Source organism: Lepisosteus oculatus, chromosome 16, assembly GCF_040954835.1.
Source record: "Lepisosteus oculatus isolate fLepOcu1 chromosome 16, fLepOcu1.hap2, whole genome shotgun sequence".
NCBI classification, from domain to species: domain Eukaryota; kingdom Metazoa; phylum Chordata; class Actinopteri; order Semionotiformes; family Lepisosteidae; genus Lepisosteus; species Lepisosteus oculatus.
This window is the reverse complement of record NC_090711.1, coordinates 3,242,235-3,262,109: the sequence shown is the minus strand read 5'-3', so window position 1 is coordinate 3,262,109 and position 19,875 is coordinate 3,242,235. Positions and strand designations below refer to the sequence as shown.

At 45.3% G+C, this 19,875-nt stretch overlaps 1 protein-coding gene across 1 annotated transcript; it reads left to right on the top strand.

The window, feature by feature from the left end:
• Nucleotides 1-1,632: 1,632 nt before the first annotated feature.
• LOC102685356 (myosin light chain kinase 2, skeletal/cardiac muscle) lies at nucleotides 1,633-19,458 on the top strand. Its single transcript, XM_006639697.3, has 13 exons — nucleotides 1,633-2,219; nucleotides 3,604-3,673; nucleotides 5,288-5,720; nucleotides 5,896-6,188; nucleotides 7,363-7,468; nucleotides 8,309-8,402; nucleotides 9,162-9,271; nucleotides 10,624-10,765; nucleotides 11,354-11,424; nucleotides 13,160-13,288; nucleotides 14,150-14,302; nucleotides 17,443-17,575; nucleotides 18,139-19,458. Exons 1-13 carry the CDS (start codon nucleotides 1,854-1,856, stop codon nucleotides 18,217-18,219), a joined length of 2,181 nt encoding a protein of 726 aa, XP_006639760.2. The 5' UTR covers nucleotides 1,633-1,853; the 3' UTR covers nucleotides 18,220-19,458.
• Nucleotides 19,459-19,875: the final 417 nt, after the last annotated feature.

The following is a 19,875-nucleotide window of genomic DNA, read 5'->3' as shown; positions in this document are numbered from 1 at the left end:
CGTTTTTAAGCTCCGAGGATGTCACCTTATTATTGCATAGCTTTACACAACATGACCAAGGGCGATTCAGTTCGGATCTCTTAACAAGCTTTCATTCAACTTTTCCATTTTCTGGGCAGTTTTTCCTCCCTCATCTGTCATGCGACTACGGGTCTTGCATGTACTTCCACGCAGCTCTGTCTGTTTTTTATTTCGCGTCAGGAAGCGAGTGAATTCGACCGCAGCAGCCCTTCCCGTGGTACAATGCAGACCAGCCTGCCGGTGTTGGTGCTTGTACCGGTGTCTCCGGCTCCGCACGCTTCTAGAGCACCACGTTGTCGGGAGGGGGGGTGATCAATTTGAGGTAGATATTCCCCCTACGTGTCAGCTGCGTCCTCGCCGCTTTTATCCTCGCTGTGCGTTTTCCGCGTTTCTGGAGTAACGTCTGATCTGCGTCATCTGCTCTCGCTACACCATGTCCCTGACACCTGCCTCGGACATCTGCCCCACGGCGTCCCGGCTCCGGGCCGGGGGCGAGTGTTGCTGACAGCTCCTGTCACCTGCATGTATTAGCGCAGCGCCGCGGGGGGGGGTATTAACACGCTCGTCCGGCTTCCACACTCGGATCAGGTGACAAAGCTTTTCATTAGTTGGGAAGAAAACAAGCCAAGCGGGATCGCCAAGGTGGGCGAGATCTGTTCTCGTCCCTCACACCTGTTCGTAGGCGCTTGTCCGGCGTCATAGGAAGTCGCTCTTCAGCTCAGCCTTACGTTTGCATTAAATAATTATCCCAGAAAAATGTTTGCACGGTCCACACTGTTTTAAACCATCCATTTCTTCACATGGATGTTTATTACTTTTTTTTTCTTCTGGTTGGTGGGGAAAAAGCACTAGAAGAAAGGCAGGGGAGCAGGGTTAGACTACAGGAGTCTCTGCAGTCCCAATGGGCATGTTCCTGTTCCACACAAGGGGGGACATGAAGCCCAAAACACTGGGGGGTCATTTTAATGGAATCTGTCGAGAATACATGCAATGGAGTAAAAATCACTCTTCACACCAGGGGCACACAGATGTGGTCCTACAGGACTGCAGTGTGTGCAGGTTTTCTCCATCCCACCCTTTACTTTTCAAATTGATCTAATTAGCTTAACTGGACCCATCTGTAACCTCTTCCCCCTGTTCTTTAGACACTGGAGATCTAAGACCTACTGGATTTCAGCTCTCCAGGGCTGGAGTGGTAAATCCTTCTCTTTATCCCACGCCTACAACATACTTCGTCTAGTTTGCACGAGAACGAGCGTTCGGGATCTGACCGCTGGGTTTAATGGAGGAGAACAGTGGAATCTGCTCCATGTGCACATCTGGTGTTTGTTTTGAACTTTGTGGTATCACCTAGAATCTCCTGCTGCACAGTTTCAAGAGTGAAACCCGGTGCCTGGCTGGACCCCTGTGCTCGTCCCCCGCTCTGCTGTGGAGTCACATGAGAGGGTCCGAATCGCCTTGTTGGAACGGGCTCTTCCCATGAGCTCCTGACCGGCTGTCACTGGGAGAAGGAAAGCTTTTCCCTGGGGTTATCACCGGGGCCCTGCTATATTTCCACCACCACTTGACAGACGAGACTGGGGAGTGACGGCCTGTTCTTTAGCTCCCAGAAGCGTGCAGCCTGTGCTGCCTTGAAGAGCTCTTTTATCAGGTTCTATTAAAGTCCCCACTGCTGTGCTATATTTACAGCACTGCCGTAGCTGATAGGGCCGGAATCCAGCATGCAAACTATTTTTTGTCCCTCCTGCTGCCCCCAGCAACACCACCCTACTGACGCAGCTGACAGGTGACCTTGCGCGCAGTGCGGCCCCCCCTCTCGTTGCCCCTCGGCCATGGGGACGGTGAAGAGGCTGGCCACGTCCTCCCCGCTGCAGGTGCGAGCCCGAGCCGACCTCCTCGCCGCCATGGAGACCAAGCTGGACTGCCTGACCCGCAAGGTGGACAGGCTCTTGGCCGGGCAGGAGAGGGTGCTGGGCACCGAGTGCCCGGGCGAGCTGGCGGCGGTGCTGCGGGCTCTGGCCACCCACTGCGAGCAGCAGAGCCGGCGCCTGGGAGCGCTGGAGAGGCTGGCCCAGGGGACGCACACCACCCTGGAGCTGCTGGTGGAGCGTCTGGGGCATCATGGGGTCGGGAAGCCCTCACCCGCCGGGCGGAGGGAGAGCAGCGCGATCGACCACCCAGGAGACGTGAACGACAAGGTACTATTACTGAATCATTAATAACAATTCCTTACCCTTCAATAGCACCCACCTGGATGATGTGACAGCAGCTCTCAGTGGGGAGGAGAGCAGAGTGACCCAGCCAGTTCAGAGATGCGAATTACTTGAATTACTCTTAATACTATTAATATTAATAATATCGCTTCCATGTTCCAGAGCATTTTTCCTTCTTTTCCTTCCTGCTCAAAGGTTTGAGGGGATCCAGAGCGTGGTCTGTAGTGTGCTTACCACTGCCACCTGCTGGCAGGTCCTGGAAGCACCACAACCCGTCCGCAGCTCGGACTGTCGATTATGCCGATGATGTTGTAATTGGATGTTAATGAGTCCCTTGAAAAACATCCATATGAAATTGTAAACCCAAAGATTTGGTCGCACCAGCAGCAATGTATTTATTTTTCTTTTTCTTAGAGCTTCCTCAGTCTTTTTTTCTTCTGGTTCCGTGGGGAATATGGAGTGTAGAGCTGTGTTTAATTAAGGTTTATTGTTGCACCCTTTGCAATGTTAAAATCCTGATGTGCGTCTGAACAGCAGCAATGCCTACCCAAAGTATCCTAGCAGCAACGGTGAATTTCTGTATTTGTCTAGAGAGCTCAAGGGCACATTAATGCCCATTATCATCCGATAAGTAGAACAGAACAAGCAGCTCACACACAGCAGACATTTTCAAAATAACAAATGGGCTTAAATAATATAAATGGCTGCTTCTGAGCAATTGGAAAAGCCCCTGAATGATACGTTGTGAAGGCTACAACACTTGCAGGTTACACGAAACAAACGACACACCCGCAGTTTAAGTATGAAAATCAGATGGAGCCAAAGCCTTTAGAGGCAATTTTCAAGATCGCAGGCAAAGCTTTTGTACTTTCAAACATTTCTATTTAACTGGTGAGATTGCTTTATTTTAGCCTTTGGCAGAGATGAGAGAGCAGCGATTTGTGCTTGTTCTTTAGTTTTCTCCCTTGTTCCTAGACTATGAATTAGTTGAACAAAGCAACAAAACACATGAACATGTTCAACAATCGGTTCGATACTCAGTCTTTTATGCAACAAGCATTTCATTGAAGTAAATGCATTTAATACCATCAATCATCTTTGAATGTTCTGGCCAAAATGTATTGCATTGTAGTCTGTTGTGTCATGCTATAAATGTGCAAATGATTGGATTTATCTATAGCCATGAAGCCATTTTTTTTTACAAAAAAGTAAAAATACCTGTCTGCTGTCCAGAACCTGTATAAATAAAGGTTTTCAACATATGAGTGAAATGAAGTGAATTTTTTTTAAGAACAAAGGCTGAGTTTTGATAAAGGCAGCATTTACAGCAATAGAACAACATTGCCTTTTCTCTATTTGTTTTCTTAAGGAGTCAGGTGTCAAGTTAGATTTGAGAAGGGAGCAGAGTTCGGGGGATCGGGATTGTGCTCACGGGAGAGGTAAGCACAATGTGAAAATGCTCTCAGGGCCTGGTGGTGGCTGGGACTTCCCAGCCCTTTTCTCTACTTGTTTTTTGGAAAATGTCCATGTTCTGCTGGATCGTGTGCTGCTACAAACTAACTGCATGACTGACAGCTCCAGTATTTGGATTTTTAATGACTAGGGCCAAAGATGTCATTTTATCTGAAACCGTGCCACGGTGCTTTTCTGCTTTTAGCTGCTAGAGCCTGAGATATTATTATAGGTTAAATTGTACCCTTGAGGTGTCTGGTGTTCTGTCACATCCAGCTGGCATTCACTGGCCAGTGGACGTGGCTCTTAATGGGGTGTTTTCCAACACAGCAATGCACTTAAGCATCCCCAATTATTGGGAAGATAGAGCTAAACACATACGAATGTCTCACTTTTACTTTAGTGCATTAAGGAAAGGTTACTGGACTCTGGCAGTGCTGTTAACTGAGAGCAATTTGATGTAAGATGTCAGAATATGGCAGTACAGACGCCCCCAGACTGACTCCTGTCACTACAGGGAATTCGAATTCAGGTCTAATATTACAGACTCTGAAATCCTGTTTACTGTAGGATGTCACTCTTAAATAATAATAATAAAACTTGGGTTAGCATTACTACCTCACATTCCTGGGGCCCTGGGTTCAGTTTTTGAGGTGCTTGAGGTGCTATCTGCATGACAATCGTATGTTCTCGCCAAGTTTGTGTGGATCTTATCCAGGTGCTCTGATTTTTCCTTTAGGCTCCCTTTATGCGTGCTTGTATCTGCGTGTCCGCCCTGTGATGGACTGGCATGCCTTCCAGGGTGTATCCCACCTTAGATGCATTTAACACTGTACATCATCTTTGAATCTTCTAAATAAAATGGATTGTTTTCTGAAAGCTGGATAGGCTCACACTCCCCCAAGACCCTGTATTGGAGCAGTTAGAAGCTTGGATGGATGGAATAATTGCTAGTAGCGTTAATCTGTCACAGGATGCAACCATCACACGTGGAAATATAATAACAGCTACCAAGCGAGACATACGGACACGCACATTCAATGCAAAGTGGTTTTTAATAAGGGAAGAAGGAGAGCTGTTCTATATTATTATCTCTCATTATAAAACAAGGGGAAAATAGGAGTGCTTTCATCTTATTTGACTTATTTTATTCCAACAAAAAACATTGAGCTAGAAGGCGGATAATTTTACGTGCAAGGTAAAAAATGAAGGTAATTATGTTCAATTATGAAGCTCTATTCCCCTTCTCTACGTATCAGTGTGAAGTGCTTTTTTTCCTCTTTTCCAACTGAGTTAACAAACTTGTGTTAAATATTGGGACGGCATTATTGAAAACGTCATTCTCCTACCCCTTCTACTTGTCATTATACCACAAATTATTTTCAAAGTGAGTCTTGCAACCACAGCGACATGGAGAAATGATGTATTTTATGGCATAGATGCTAAGTTGCAAATTTTGCTTCTCAGTTTTATTTTCTTGCTCTCAAGACAACGTAGAGTATCTCCAATTTAGAGAAGTGTAGATGATTTTATTCCCAGACTCTCCTAGGAGTTACGAGGCTATTTTATACCCTGTCCTCTCTGTTCCCTGGGGACCGCAGTCTCGCCTGGACTCACCGAAGGGAAAACCAGGAGCCCTTCTCCTGGAACTGTTGACCCCGAGGTCCGAGTGTCGGGGTGTGATGGGACGCCCCAGATGGAGCCCAAGCTGAAGCTGCTGGCTGATCCGGGGTGCCCCCAGCCCTTGGCAGCAGCAGGCCGGGCGGGAAGCTTGGACAAGGCGGACCCGGACAGCCAGGAAGGCGAGCGCAGCGCCCTGGGGCCGAGGGAGAGCACGAACGGGACCGGAGCCGCCGGAGCAGAGGGGCCCCAGGCCGCAGAGCCGCCGGGGAGTGGGCAGGGAGCAGAGGTGAAAGGGCGGGGGGCGCCGGGCGCCTCGCTCGCAGCGGATCTCCAGGCCGCCCTGCTGGGAGCTGTTCTCTCACACACGCCCCCCCTCAGGCATGTCCACAGCTGTCCTGAGGCCCTGGGCAGGTAGGGTGCGGGCAGGGCATTGTGGGCATCGCGCCGGGGGCACAGACCTGGCTCTCCTGGGCGTGGGGGGGGGGGGGAGGGGGCGGCAGGTGCCCACCCAGTTGCACAAGAGTTCTTTGAATTGTTTGGTCACACTGCACTACCACCCCTCTCCTGGCTCTTTGTGTTTCTGCAGCTGTCAAAGGGAGGTGAAAGGCACGAAGGAAGGTGATGGGAGAGGCGGCAGGGTGGACACCGCGGAGGACACCGAAAGGAGCCGGCAGCCGGCTGCTCTGCAGGACCCCGGACACACGCTGACCCTCTCTGGGTGGACCGGGGTGGACAGCACCGGCGGCAGAGAAGCTGCGGGCCCCAGCCTGGAGCTCGCGACTCCAGCTCCCTCCTTCATTGAGATCCGAGTCAGTCCGGCCGAGAGGAGCACAGACACAGCTTGCCAGAGGAGCCCTGACTCATGCTTCAGAGTGATCGGTATGTTGTGTTCTTTCTCCTCACCTCTGCCCCACACTTCCCCAGCCCCCCACTGACACGGAGAAAACATGTAGTCTGAGGAGTGTGCTTATGAACGGATGCCAGATTACAACTTTTACTTTGAAGTTTTATTTCATGTTTTTAAGACAACGGGCAGTATCTTAAATTTAAAGAAATTTAGGTGATTTTCTCATCTGACATTGTAGAGCCACACAGTTTTCTCTAGGAGTTAGATAACTGCTGGTCCTTACTGTGTGCACATGCAAGTTTCAAGTTAAAAATCAGGTCCTGCCAGCTGGAAAGCTGGATACCAATCCTTAAAGGGGTGCCAACCATTCCAAAACTGATTGGCAGCCAGGTTGGAAATAGGCTAGAATTTTCCTAATCCAGGAAGTGTCACCTTTCCCTCGAGTTGCTCTTTCCTGGGTGACAGTCAGCTATTTGTGTGGCCAGACTGAAAGTAGCATGCCTTGTTACTGCAGGGGTCGTGCTCCACAGTTCTTCTGTTCTGTGGAAAGGTGAGAGATCGCCAGGGAACACTTTGTCTGTGGGGAGCGTTTATCAGGAAGCCTGTCCATGAATAAGCAAATGATCGAGTGAAGAGACCGCAAAACTCTTAAACTACAGTATGTGTCTGGAAAGGGAAACATTTTCGCTTAGAGAGCGAGCGGGCTCAGCTCAGTAGCTATAGGTATAAGGAAATGGTAAGGAAGATGTCAACGACTCACTCATCAGTTACGGGAAGACTAAGTTAGAACGTTTTGGCCCTGCAGAGAGCGGTTTGCTTTTTCTGGATCTTTCCCTTGTTCTCCTGTGTGGTGGAATTGCTCTGACCGGGTGTTTCAAACGCACGCCTTGCAGTCCAGTCTGTCGGCAACCTTGAACATGAAAACTTGAATAAGTTGAATAAGTAAATTCTCTGTTCTTCACTCACGTACTGCCAATCCAGGTGCTTAATGGGAGATGCGTGTAAAGTATTTTGAGGTACACTGGGATGAAATGCACAATACAGAAGCAAGGAATTATTTCCTATTATTACCCCTGACATTTTAAGTAACAGTATGTGTGTCTCACTCTGAATGAGCACGGACCCCCTTGTGTGTGGGCGGGGGGGGTTTGGGGGTACAGATCCTCTGTGATTTTTCCACTGAACCCCTGCTCTCCCGCCCCGCAGACGACAGCGCCCCCCAGCCCGCGCCGTTCCCTCACCGCCTGGTGTCTCTCCAGCCCGCCCCGTCCTTCCCTCTCTTCGACATCAACACCAAGGAGGTGCTGGGGGGGTAAGGCCCTGCCGCGCCCCGCAGCACAGGGGGGCGCTGTACTGGCCCACGGCGCCGAGTGGATTTGTCAAGAGCCACAGGGACAAAGTCAAACCTGAAACCCTGCGCAAAGCTTGAAACACAAGATCCCCTGAGCCCCTTGCTCCTCTCACTAGCCCTCTCAGAGAGCCCCTAGCACTCAGCTGCGCTCAGCTGCACCATTCCAGCGTTGGAGGGTGAAGGGTCAGAGGTCGGGCGCCTGTTCTCGATCCGAGCCCAGGGAGAAAGTCATGGATTCCTCCGGGGAATCCAGTCGCGAGTCGCCCCCCATGAGCCTTCAGGACTCGAGCTGAACCTTCTCTTCGCCAATCATTCCAAGCAATTAGAAAACATCGCTGTGAAAGTGTTGGCTACAAATATTAGGATTACAAATCCTTTTAACACATACAGATTAGACATAAAAAACTGGTACCTATTAAGAATTTAAAGAAACAAAATCAGTGGAAGGGGGGTGGCTAGGACACATTTTAGATGCTAGAAATTCGGTGAAAACCTTGTTTGTTACAGAAGGTATTAAATAAAGTTAAAAAGTATGTTTCTGATTACTGTTATTCGAGTTTTTTCAGTACCTTTGGGACATAGTGCTGCTCACAAGAAGGCTATGATTTTGTTTAATTTATATATCCTGATTAAAAAAAGATGCAATTAGATCTTTATCTCGCGTTAAGATTCCTTACAAAATGTGCAGGAGTTAAATGCACAGTACTTGGTTTATTTTTTAACAGCAAACTAAGATCGAAGCTTCAGTGATTCTGCCCCGCCTCTTCCTCATCTTCTTGTTTTGTGTGTGTGTGTGCTCAGAGGAAGGTTTGGCAGAGTTCACACCTGTACTGAGAAGGCAACCGGGTTAAAGCTGGCAGCAAAGATCATCAAGGCGCGGTCCGCAAAGGAAAAGGTACTGATGTGCAGCTTGCTTTGTCAGAAATGTTGCACTCATCCAGTCCGGAATTTAGAAGTCCCGAGACAGGTTTTCCATCCATCCCAGGAAGGGTCCCACACCAGCTCAGAAAGCTGTCTCCATGGCAACACAGAACCTCTTTTAGGAGCGTAGGGTGCGAGGGAGGACTACAGCCTGGACAGGACACAGACTCACAGGGACAATGCAGAGACACCAATTAATCCCGACAGCGTGTCTTTGGAAGTTGAGAGGAAGACATGCAAACTCCCCAGAGAATGTGCTCCAGCTCAGAATCATTAGCAACAACAAAAAAATATATAAATAGCTGTATCTTCCATCAGCTAATTCAGCATTACTGCCAATGATCCATTATCAGTAGGCCCTTACTGAGCGAGAGATACAGCATTGTTGCCATGGAAGATTACACTATATGTGGTTTTTATTTTAACAGCTTATATTGTGTTTTATGATGGTAGAATTAGGTGTTTTTTGCTTGGGTACACTGTGTTATGTAAGTGAATTAATAACATGTATTCAGAATAAATAGAAAGCAGTAGCCCCCACTGAGCCAGGCAAAGCTGTTTAATGGGTTAAATTAAGCTAGTGATCCAGCTGCTTTAAGTTGCTTTCCTTCTTTTTCTGGAAAGAAAGTCTGTCCACACACTAGCCCCGGACTGGAGTCAGAGCTGACTTAGACTTCCACGCACAGGCTCTTAACTCAAATACAGACTGCTGTGATGAAAACTCTCGTTACAGGAATCGGCTCATAACGAGATCCAGGTGATGAACCAGCTGAGCCACGTCAACCTCATCCAGCTGTACAGCGCCTTCGAGGCCAGAACCGAGGTGGTGCTGATCATGGAGTAGTGAGTGCGATTCAGCAGTCCCCTTCAGCCCCGGACAGCCCAGCTCCTGGGGGGCCACACCTGAGGACTGGCTATAAAAAATAAAAAATATTAATTAAAAAAAAATAAAAAAAATTAAAAAAAATAAAAAATAAAAAAACAAAAAAAAAATAAAAAAAACCTGAGGCCTGGCTTCTTACGAGCTGCCCCTTGCTTGATAGGATAATATTCCCATGGAATAATCTGATGGGGTAGTCTGGTGCCACAGGCCCATTCAGTGGTATACTGCTCCTGCTGTCTATGATTCTACAATGCAGGAGCTGGCTGGGGTGGAATTGTGCAGTGGATTGGATTGAAGGAGCCACAGTCCGAGCAACTCTGAGCCACAGCCTGAGCAAACCTTATTTTCACCTTACCCAGTCATGAGACGCTGTGGTAAATTAGTGTCACAACAGCTCTGTCGTGCACATCGATTGCATTTCTAAGAGCTCTCTGTTTTTTAAACCGTCAGGACAAAAGTAAAAAACATGTCTCTTTGCTGTGGGGCTGATTGCAACCCATGCAGATATAAGGGAAATCGTTCTTGCACTTGATTAAGAAAAACAAACAAATAGCATCGATGAGGTGTGTTTCTGTCCATTCTGGTTCCATTTTAATTGCTATTCTCACACTTCAGTCTCTGACCATAAAACTTGAATACAACTGATCTTAGGCTTAAAAGGTGAAAATGTTTGAGTTTTGTAAGGTCGATTTGGTCCATGTTGCTCAACTGGTTGTTGGCAGCTCATTAATTTGGGGACCTCATTCAACCAGTTCTTGAACAATTCCATGGAATCAACTTCAACAAAATGGCTGGGTAGTTTGTACCATACACCCACCTCCCTTTGTGTAAACAAGTGACTCTTGTGGTCCTTGTGCTTTCCTCTTACTTCTCTCATGTGTCCCCTGGTTCACCCCCCAAGAGGTTCTTCGGGTTGGCTCGGTCAGCTGAGCGATTTTGAAGTATTTGATTATATAGTTTCTTTTATTACTTTTTTTTAATCTTGCCCACTAAAAAGCCCTCTCTTAATTAGAATGGAGAAATGATTTTGTATTGATTAAGCTTTGAAGTGAAGAAGAACAATGGAAATAAAAATGGAACCAAAGTCTCCATTTCAGCACATTTAGCTGATAAATATGCCCCATATGTAATGATAAATATGTCTAGAAATACGCCCTTCTGCGCCACAGACATGCTGGTGTGAAAACCAGAGTGAAAAAATGCTTGTTTAGTACACTGGCTGCTTCCCTCTCCCGATGTTTTCTGTTGTGGTGCCAGGTGAATTATACATGCTTCATCTCCAGCTGTCATCTGTCTTTCGTTTAACGCTCAGCGTGGAAGGCGGGGAGCTGTTCGAGAGGATAGTGGATGACAGCTGCCGCCTGACAGAGGTGGACACCATGCTCTTCGTCAAGCAGATCTGCGAGGGGATTCACTATATGCACCAGATGTACGTCCTGCACCTGGACTTGAAGGTAATACGGTCTGTTCTCCTGGACCGGATGTCCCGATACACGAGACACAGGAACATAAGAAGGCATGCCAACAGGAAGTGGCCATCCTAACCCGGCCTTTAGTTAGTAGATCATTGAGCTGAGGATCTTAGCCATCCTTAGGTTGGTACATTCGCCCACTACTTTTTGTGTAAAGACTCTTGTTCTAGGTTCAATCCATTTATAGAATGGATAAATCATCCTCACCTCCTTCTATAGGTTAGGAAGATTTGTAAGCTATTGATCAATGAAGCCAGTAATTAGTACAACTAAGAGGATTCAGATTTGTATTCTATAGGATCACCTTATTACTTGATTGGAAAAATCTGCCTTGTTGATAGCAATTAAATTATCTTTAGACATTCATGATTTAATGGTTACCTGGGTTACAAAATCCTGCATTACAGTTGAGCTTTTCAGAGCAACGGATAGTACTGCAAATCTTCCCGAATGAAGTCCAGCCTATATTTTCTTTATCCTCTATTATGTCAAAGGGATGAAAGCACGTTAGTTTGGAATGGAGCAGTGTGTCAGGTTGAGATTAAGAAATGTTTCTTCACTCCACTGCAGCCCGAGAACATCCTGTGTGTGAACAAGACTGGACACCAGGTGAAAATCATTGATTTTGGACTGGCGAGAAGGTACGCTTTTATTCCCAGCTGTTCTTCCCTTTTAAAAATAATCTTTCCGAGATTCCCTCCCATTCGTGAGTTTAAAAAAAGCCTACTGAACAACTTGTATTGGCGTGTAACTGGTACTGTAGCCCAGGCCACTGCATTTAGAATCATTAAAAAGGAGACTCATGCTGTTAGATATTAATGCTGTCAGAGGACGGAACAGTTTATAGCTCACAGCCCTGTGGGGTACTGAGTAGGGTCTGCAGTTACAGAAATTTCACACACCAGGGAACTCAAAATAATTATGCTGTTCTGCTTTCTTAAACTGTTTGCACGGATGTTTTAGAATCCAGTGGGCCCTGCTGTGTTTAACCATTTTTCAACCTGTCTGAACAGTTGTGCTATAACATTCAGACCTCTCAATATTGTGTTTAAACATGTCCCATACGACATGTCCCATATGACATAATTCAATTAATTTTGGTCTCCACCGAACAATATTGCATTTATGTTTGGTGTGGTTGATAATATGTCAGACTACTCCACCTGGTGGACAATATCTACATCAGAACACACTGGAGTTAGTGAGGTACAGTAAAGCTGTATTTAACTGATAACAATTTACGTCTCCAACAGTTGTACACGTTTTTATTGTTCTGGTCTGGGACACAGTATTCACTCGCCATGCTGCAGGGGGAGCAATGTCTTCTGGTTTTCTTAATGACTTGATTTGTATTCACTGTTCACTCAGTTGGTGACTCGAGCTCATTATCTATTCCTCACTGCCTTAGCAGCTTCTGTTACTCCTGGTGAATTCCCCAGGGATTCACTGCAAAGGACAGATGATTGAAAAAATGAGAAGTAAAAATACTGATATGAAAAAAAAGCCCAAAATATAAATAATCTATTTAAAAATAGCAAGAAATAAAACCAGTACAGAGACAGTAGATAAAAAGAAAATTCCTCTCCTCTAATCCGCATTTTTGGGGGTCTCACAAATTATTTCTTGTATCTCCATAATATTCCTTTTGATTATTTCTCCTTTAACTGGGATTTTTCCCTCACATTCCAGTGGTTCAGTACTCATTCTCCACTTGCTGGAAATCCTCCTTTTTCACTGGAACCAAAATCCCATTTCCCAGTTCCACTGTGGTGAGGTTAGCCAGAATCTAATAATGGACAAAACAACTCTTCAGGGACCAAATTCTTTAAAGAATGAATCCATCTTAGAGAAGAGATATCACATGCTGAAAAGCAACATAATGCCTCCTTACAGAAGGAAATCTGTTAAAAGACACGCTGTCAAACAGTTGTCTAAATGGGAGGACAACTCAAGGTTACACACAATTCTACGCGTTATTTGTTAAGTTGCACATATGGAGATGAGATATTTCTGTAATCAGTTACATTAATTCCATTCCAACTTTTCTCAAAAAAGTAATTAAATAAGAATATTCTGGGGAAGAAAAGTAAGGACAAGGGCTAGAGATTCACCAAGGTTTCAGTCACTGTGCCCAGACTTGTCCTGAAACAACAACCATGTAGAAAATATGTTATTTTCCAGCATGTCCCATAACCTGTGACAGCCACCGATTGCTTTAAGGTAATTATGAAACAAATGAGAATATTAGAAGTTCTCTATAAGAAAACGTATCGCCTTTTTGTAATCCTGGCTCCACCACACAGACTCTTGATGCCATAGGCTTTTTTTTCTGATGTGCAGAAGTTGTGAGAACACTTATCTTTCATCTCCTTGCAGGTTCAGACCCAGGGAGAAGCTGAGGGTGTCCTTTGGGACGCCTGAGTTCCTGGCCCCCGAAATTGTCAACTTTGATTTCGTGTCCTTCCCAACTGACATGTGGACACTGGGTGTGATTTCGTACATGCTGTGAGTACCACTGCGAGGAACCCTGGAGCGCAGAAATGAAGAAGACCAAGTGAAGAAAAGCCCACTTAATTTAATAACTTCCGAACTCTTTAATCAGAGCTGTTGCTAGTAGTTCCCAATTTTAAGTAGTGCGGTATAGGCAGCCATATAAAACTGATTGCTAGTGGGCTTTAGACAAGTAAAGATGATTTGTTTCACCAAATCTTGCTGTGCTGTCCAGCCCTGGTTCTCTAGGGTCAGTGTGTCCACGTGGTGTCCAGCCCTGGTTCTCTAGGGTCAGTGTGTCCACAGGGTGTCCAGCACTGGTTCTGGAGGGTCAGTGTGTCCACAGGGTGTCCAGTCCTGGAGGACCAGTGTGTCTGCACTGTGGTTTTCTAGGTTTCTTTAAAGCAGGAGCACCTGAAGAGCTTAGGTTGATTAGGCTCATTACAGTGTTGAAATGGAAGCCCACAGAGCCATTTGAGACCTGAACTGGACAGCCCTGGTTTAAAAGCTGTTGCTGCCTGGAATTGCCGATTTTCCTAAACATGACAAATTGTAACATCAACTGCAGTCTAGAGGCAATGTATTGTAAGGCGTATAGAAAGGAGAAGAGGTGCTATCAGTCTATTCACTACAGAACATGGTGCACAGTGGCCTTGGAATAGCTTTCTGTTTGGAAATGCTCTGTGCTGGCTTTTGTTAAGCACTATGCACCCACTATGCATCTTTAATGCAATTCTCTTGACCATGAGATGCTTTCCAGCTCTAAGAATACCACATGATCGATAAAACAAAAGAATGGTCTATTTGTCTAAATCCAGACATGCCCTCCTCCTTGTTTCTGTGCTTCAATTACTGTGTTTGGCACTGTTGCGGCAGGCTGAGTGGCCTGTCTCCGTTCCTGGGCGACGACGACAGCCAGACTCTGAACAACGTGCTGGCGGCGAACTGGTACTTCGACGAGGAGGCGTTTGAGCACGTGTCCCACGAGGCCAAAGACTTCATCTCCAGCCTGCTCATCCGGGAGAAGAGGTGAGGCCCGGAGACACGCCTCTCCAGGGGTTTCCTTGTCGCGGATGGGAGGAAATGTGCAGCCTCGTTTTGTGCAAAACTTTACACACCAGGGAATAACAAAGCAGAGTAAGTGCTGTACTCATACCAACAGCACACAGCTTGGGCATGTCTGTAGTACTCCACATTATCACGAGCATCTGTTATACACAGGCTAACACCCTCTTGGCAGGGCCTAGTGGCTGGACTTTCTCTCAAGAACAGTAGGCTCAGAGGAAGAGATAGTTGGGTACTTTGGCAGAGCAATAGAGACCAGACACTGTTATTGTGTTTAAAGGAAGTTATTTAAAGACTTACTAACTCAACAGGCTGTAAACTGCAATGTCATGTACCCCTTTAATGTTAATTCCTAACAGTCCATATCTGCATGTTCACTACCTAGAGCTGCCCCAAGTACGGTGACTCATTAAGCACAAACATTTCCAAGTGTTGTACAGAGATGCAGATCAGGCACCGTCTTTTATGTAGCAAACCCTTTAAATACGATCTGTAACAGGTAAATACTAACACATTCAGAAAAGCAGTGCTTGCAAGCATTAGGTTGATAAATCAGCAAATATTGATTAAACTAGAATTTCCATGTGTGAATGCACTCAAGAGGACAAAGTGTTTTTTTAATGGGAAACATCTTTTTATTATCACATACAAGGCCAAGACAAAAGGTTAGAAACTTAACCTTAGACCAATAAAGGGTTAACACTCTTCTTGAATGCTCTATACTGCACAGCACCATTAAAACAAAGTTGATACAAAACGTACAACAAAGTAAAACTTCTTAAGAACACATCATGCCCGCAGTTACTGATCTGCTCCAGCAAAAATAAAGTCCTGGCGTCTTTCTTCGTTTTCACCTGACTTCTCTCTACCTGGAGTTCTGCTTTCACTTGTCGGACGAAACTCTCCTCATGACCCGTGCTGAATAATTGCGTACCTGCAATGTCATTTGCACAAATGGTGGTGTAGTGTTTATGAAGGAGTTGAGAAGGGTGTTGTTAGCTTCATGCAGGTAAAATGTTAACAAAAAGGGAAAATAACTCCAATTGAAGAGAGTTCGATATTACAAAAATAAAACGATGAACAAAAGCAATGCAAATCGAGGCCTTTTTCAACCGCTGTTGAAAACCTGACAGAAAACCTGTATGTAGGCACTGTCTGGAGTTCAACAGGTGAATAAAATGCAATTTATCGATAACCTACAGTATATACTTGATATTCACTATGTAGACCTACACCTACAAAATACTACATGGGTTTAAAATTCAGAAATGAACCAAAAAAAACAGTCCCATAAGGTAAGATCAATTGCCTTGTCAATTGTATGCCTTATCTGATTTTATACAGTATTTGCACGGGACATGAAATAAAGAGGTTTTATATTTATGCTAAAGGCACAGGTACAATTTGTATGTCATAGATTTTTCATAGCATTTTAAGGCTGGAAAACGTTATTCATGATACAACGGGCATTCGGCAGTAACGGACACCCCTATTTGTCCGTTAAATCGAGGGTTTACTGTACAACACAACACAAATATATATGCAAAGGAACAAGTAATAGGTTTATTCCATGCTGAAAAAAAGAAGAAAGAGAACACAACGTTTCGGCCGTGGAGCCTTCTTCAGGTGTTCTTCAGGTTGACACCTGAAGAAGGCTCCACGGCCGAAACGTTGTGTTCTCTTTCTTCTTTTTTTCAGCATGGAATAAACCTATTACTTGTTCCTTTGCAGCCTACGCATGCTGACGCAGCTACCCACCTGAACAAATATATATACCTAACTCTCACGTGACTGATAAAGACCAAGAACCACCTATTAATACAGTTTCATACAACTAAATAAAAATATTTTACATAACAGACTAACCAAAATGGTAGCAATTCATCCTGATCTACCACAGACGGATCCTCTGATGAATTAAGAATTGGAATCTCCCTTGGACCCATTCTGATAACCCGTTTTGAGGAAACAAGAATTAAAAGAGGAAAGGTTGTTAATCTAGTTTCTCATCTGGACCTCCAGACATCCTGTCCAATATTCCTCTTTTAAGTAACATTGGGTCAATAACACGGCACCACTCGGAGGTGTTGTTAATCGATATCTGACGATTTGAGCACATTAAAACTCCATTTTTGTCATTAAAATGTTTTCGAACAGGACACTCAGGACCTTCCCACAAATGAACGTGACGCGTAGCACCGAAGATTCTGTCTTTTTAAAAGTACGATTTGGCCAGAGAGGGATGTCACAAACCCCCATCCTCAATTACTAGGAGGAGAAGCGCCAACAGATACTAGACATTCATGGGACTCCTGTTCACATTCCTCAAAAACGAATGCTTAAATAAAAAACAGTGACTGATCAGAGATTCTCTTTTTGCACTCTAATGAGTTGCTCCCGTAGATTTCACCCTCTTGTACACACACAACGTTTAAATTATAAACCTAGTTAATAATAATAATAACATCACTTTATTAGCCCTATACAATTTCTTGCATTAGGAATTTGTCTTTTTCACATACCCCAGCTTGCTCTCCATGAGATACACCAACAGGGAGAGAGAAGCCTGGGTCAGAGCACAGGGTCAGCCATTGTACAGCACCCCTGGAGCAGTTGGGGTTAAGGGCCTTGCTCAGGGGCCCAAGGGAGTAGGATTCCTGTGCCAGCTGCAGGATTTGAACCAGCAACCTTCCAGTCACAGGCGCAGATCCTTAGCCACAGAGCCACCACTCCGCCTCTGTTTTGGCTCAGTACCGTATGTGTAACACAACCTCCCACGCTGCTCAGTCAGTGTGTTTCTGTATCCTTTCTGCTAGTGGCAGGAGGGAGATTCCATATGATTGTATTGGTACTGATTTCTTCTTTTACAAAAGCACCTGGAAAACCCTTCAAGTCCTGAGAGAAACTGAGACTTTTCGCCTTTTTTCCCCCAATGCCCTTTGAGCTCTTAATAATTTAATTAAGTTACTAATGGTAGTTGTCAGAATTACCACCGTTTTCAGATCTTTGGATGCTTAGGTATTTGAGTTTAGCTAATAAAACTCTGAGCTGGTTTCCCAGGGCCTGGAGTACAGTAAGTACGTACGTTTGATGTTCCCCGACAGCGGGCGTCTCAGTGCAGCCCAGTGCCTGAAACATCCCTGGCTGGACAACATCGCAGAGAAGGCCAAACACAGCCACATCTGTCTGCATTCCCAGGTCCTGCTCAAGAAGTACATGGCTAGGAGGATGTGGAAGGTGAGTCAACCGCCTTTTAACGAGCTCCTTCACACAAATCACACTCAGCGAATGTGCGAATGTCCAACAAGCCATGGGGGTTATGTTGCTTATCTCATGGGTGAATTCACAATCAAATTCCAATGAACAGTTTTGCATCCATCCTTCGTTTTTAGTAACTGTGTTATTCTTAGAGGTTTGCAATGAGCTGGATCCCGCCAAGGAGGTGGGCACTAGGCATAAGACTGGTCTGTAGAACAGACATCTTAGGACTGTGGGAGGGAAAAGTAGTGGCAGGAGAAAGCTCATGGGAAATGTGGCAGAACATGCAAACTCCACACAGATGATTCTCCAGTTCATATCCAGAACCCAAATGCCATGAGGCAGCAGTGCTAACAACCATGCTACTGTGCTGCTCAACAGTGTTAAATGTATTACAATACTCATTAACCCCAGGGTACTATAAGGTATTTGTCATATATTTAAATTTTCATCTTTATCAGTAACGGGTTTTTATGTTTATTAAATATTTGCTTTATTCTGTTGCTTTCTCATCCTTTTCCTGGCTCACTGGTGCCAAGCAGAAAAACTACATTGCTGTTGCTGCTGCTAACAGATTCAAGAAAATCGGCAGCTCGGGGTCTCTGACCACAATGGGGATCTGAGGAGCTTCACAGGAGCAGCAGAGCCCAGACAGCTGACTGAGGAGCAGGGCCCCTCTGCTTGCCTCAGCACCCGAGCCTGTGGGTGTTGTATGCAGCTGTATATAGGCCCAGGCCCAGGTGTGAGAAAAGGAATGTCTCATGTATTGTTAACTGGTACCCAGGTCAGAAGTGGAGGACATAAATGAAAGCAACGAGCTGCACCAGAGATGAAGAGGTTCTACTTAATGGCAGGATTCCCCCTGAGTGTTTTTCGAACTCTGTTTTTTGTCTACTTTTTATAACGATTGTAAGGCAAGTCTAAAGGGTGTCGTTTACTGTCAGTGGCGTCGATGCGTTTACTGCGTTCTCAGACTCCTCGTGTGTCTGAGTAGTTTGCTAAAGAAAACCATACAGTGCAGCTCATTCCATCTACTGTACAATCACTCACGTCGTAAGTTTGAGTGGTTAGTCTATTTTTTTTGTCACGGGCTATTCAGTGCTTGTCCCTGCATGGTCAGCAGAAATTGTACGTACCGTATATGGAGCAAATCCCTGAAAGCTCCATTTCCAGAATGCATTCACTAAAGTGCACCTGGTGTGGAGTCTTAAAGTCAACCAGAGCTTTTTGATTTCTGCTTCACGCTTGGCTTAAAATAGCAAGCAAGGGCCCGTGTGAAAAAAGGAATATTTCTTCTGTAGCCTTAGGTGGGTGTCTGAGAAAACCTGAGAAAGCACAAGGTGTAACAGGTGACATGGTATAAAAGGAGACAGAGCAGATAGTGTGTAGGTTTGCTTGCAAAAATGCCTCTCATCATTCCCATACTCAGAGTGTACCTCTCAGTTTGGGGTGAATATATACAGAGCATACGGGTCAGAGTCATTTTGTGATTTGTTTCACAACTGCTAATGCCTTACCTTCTAAAATGGTAAGTTGAGAAATGATGAGATGAGAAATATAAACGTTCCAGTCAAAATCCGTGAAACTGCCCCTGTTTTTCATCTATCACATAAAACAGTAGCTGCTCTACTTATCCCTGATTATTTTATATATCCAATTGTTTTGTGATTACCTCTCTCACAGGTTTGGGCTTTTCTCTTATCTCAACAAGAAAACCGTTAAAAGGCATCAGCAAATTTGAGCTTTTTGGTCATTGGCCAGTTTTTGTTTGTGCTGTTTTGTTTTGTAAAGGTGTTTCTTAGCTGTTGTCTTATTAAACATTTGAAAACTTCTCAATAAAATAAAAACCAGTTGCTGCTCGACTGAGGCAGCATGCTTCAAAGGGCGGAGAGGAATGAGCACGGGGCTGCCGAGCTCTGCCACAGAGTTTGCTATTCCAGAAATGAAGCAGCACATCTCACACTCGTGAGCCCCCCCCCGCCCTGGCACACAGCAACACACATGAATGAAGAGTCTTGCAGAGGTCTGACAAAAGCAAACGCAGAGCAGTATATGGAAACGGTGCCGTTTGCTATACTGCGCTCCCCTGCCTCTCAGCAGACGTCAGCTCCATGCAAAGGAATTGCTACCTACACACCAAACAAATAGCTCCGCTCTCACATGGGCACATGAGGATGAATAAAATGAGCAATGTGTTCAGAGCTCCAAATGAAGATCAACATGAGACAGGTGAGAAGGTAAGCTAGCAAACCAGTGGGATCATTTCATTTCAATCCCTT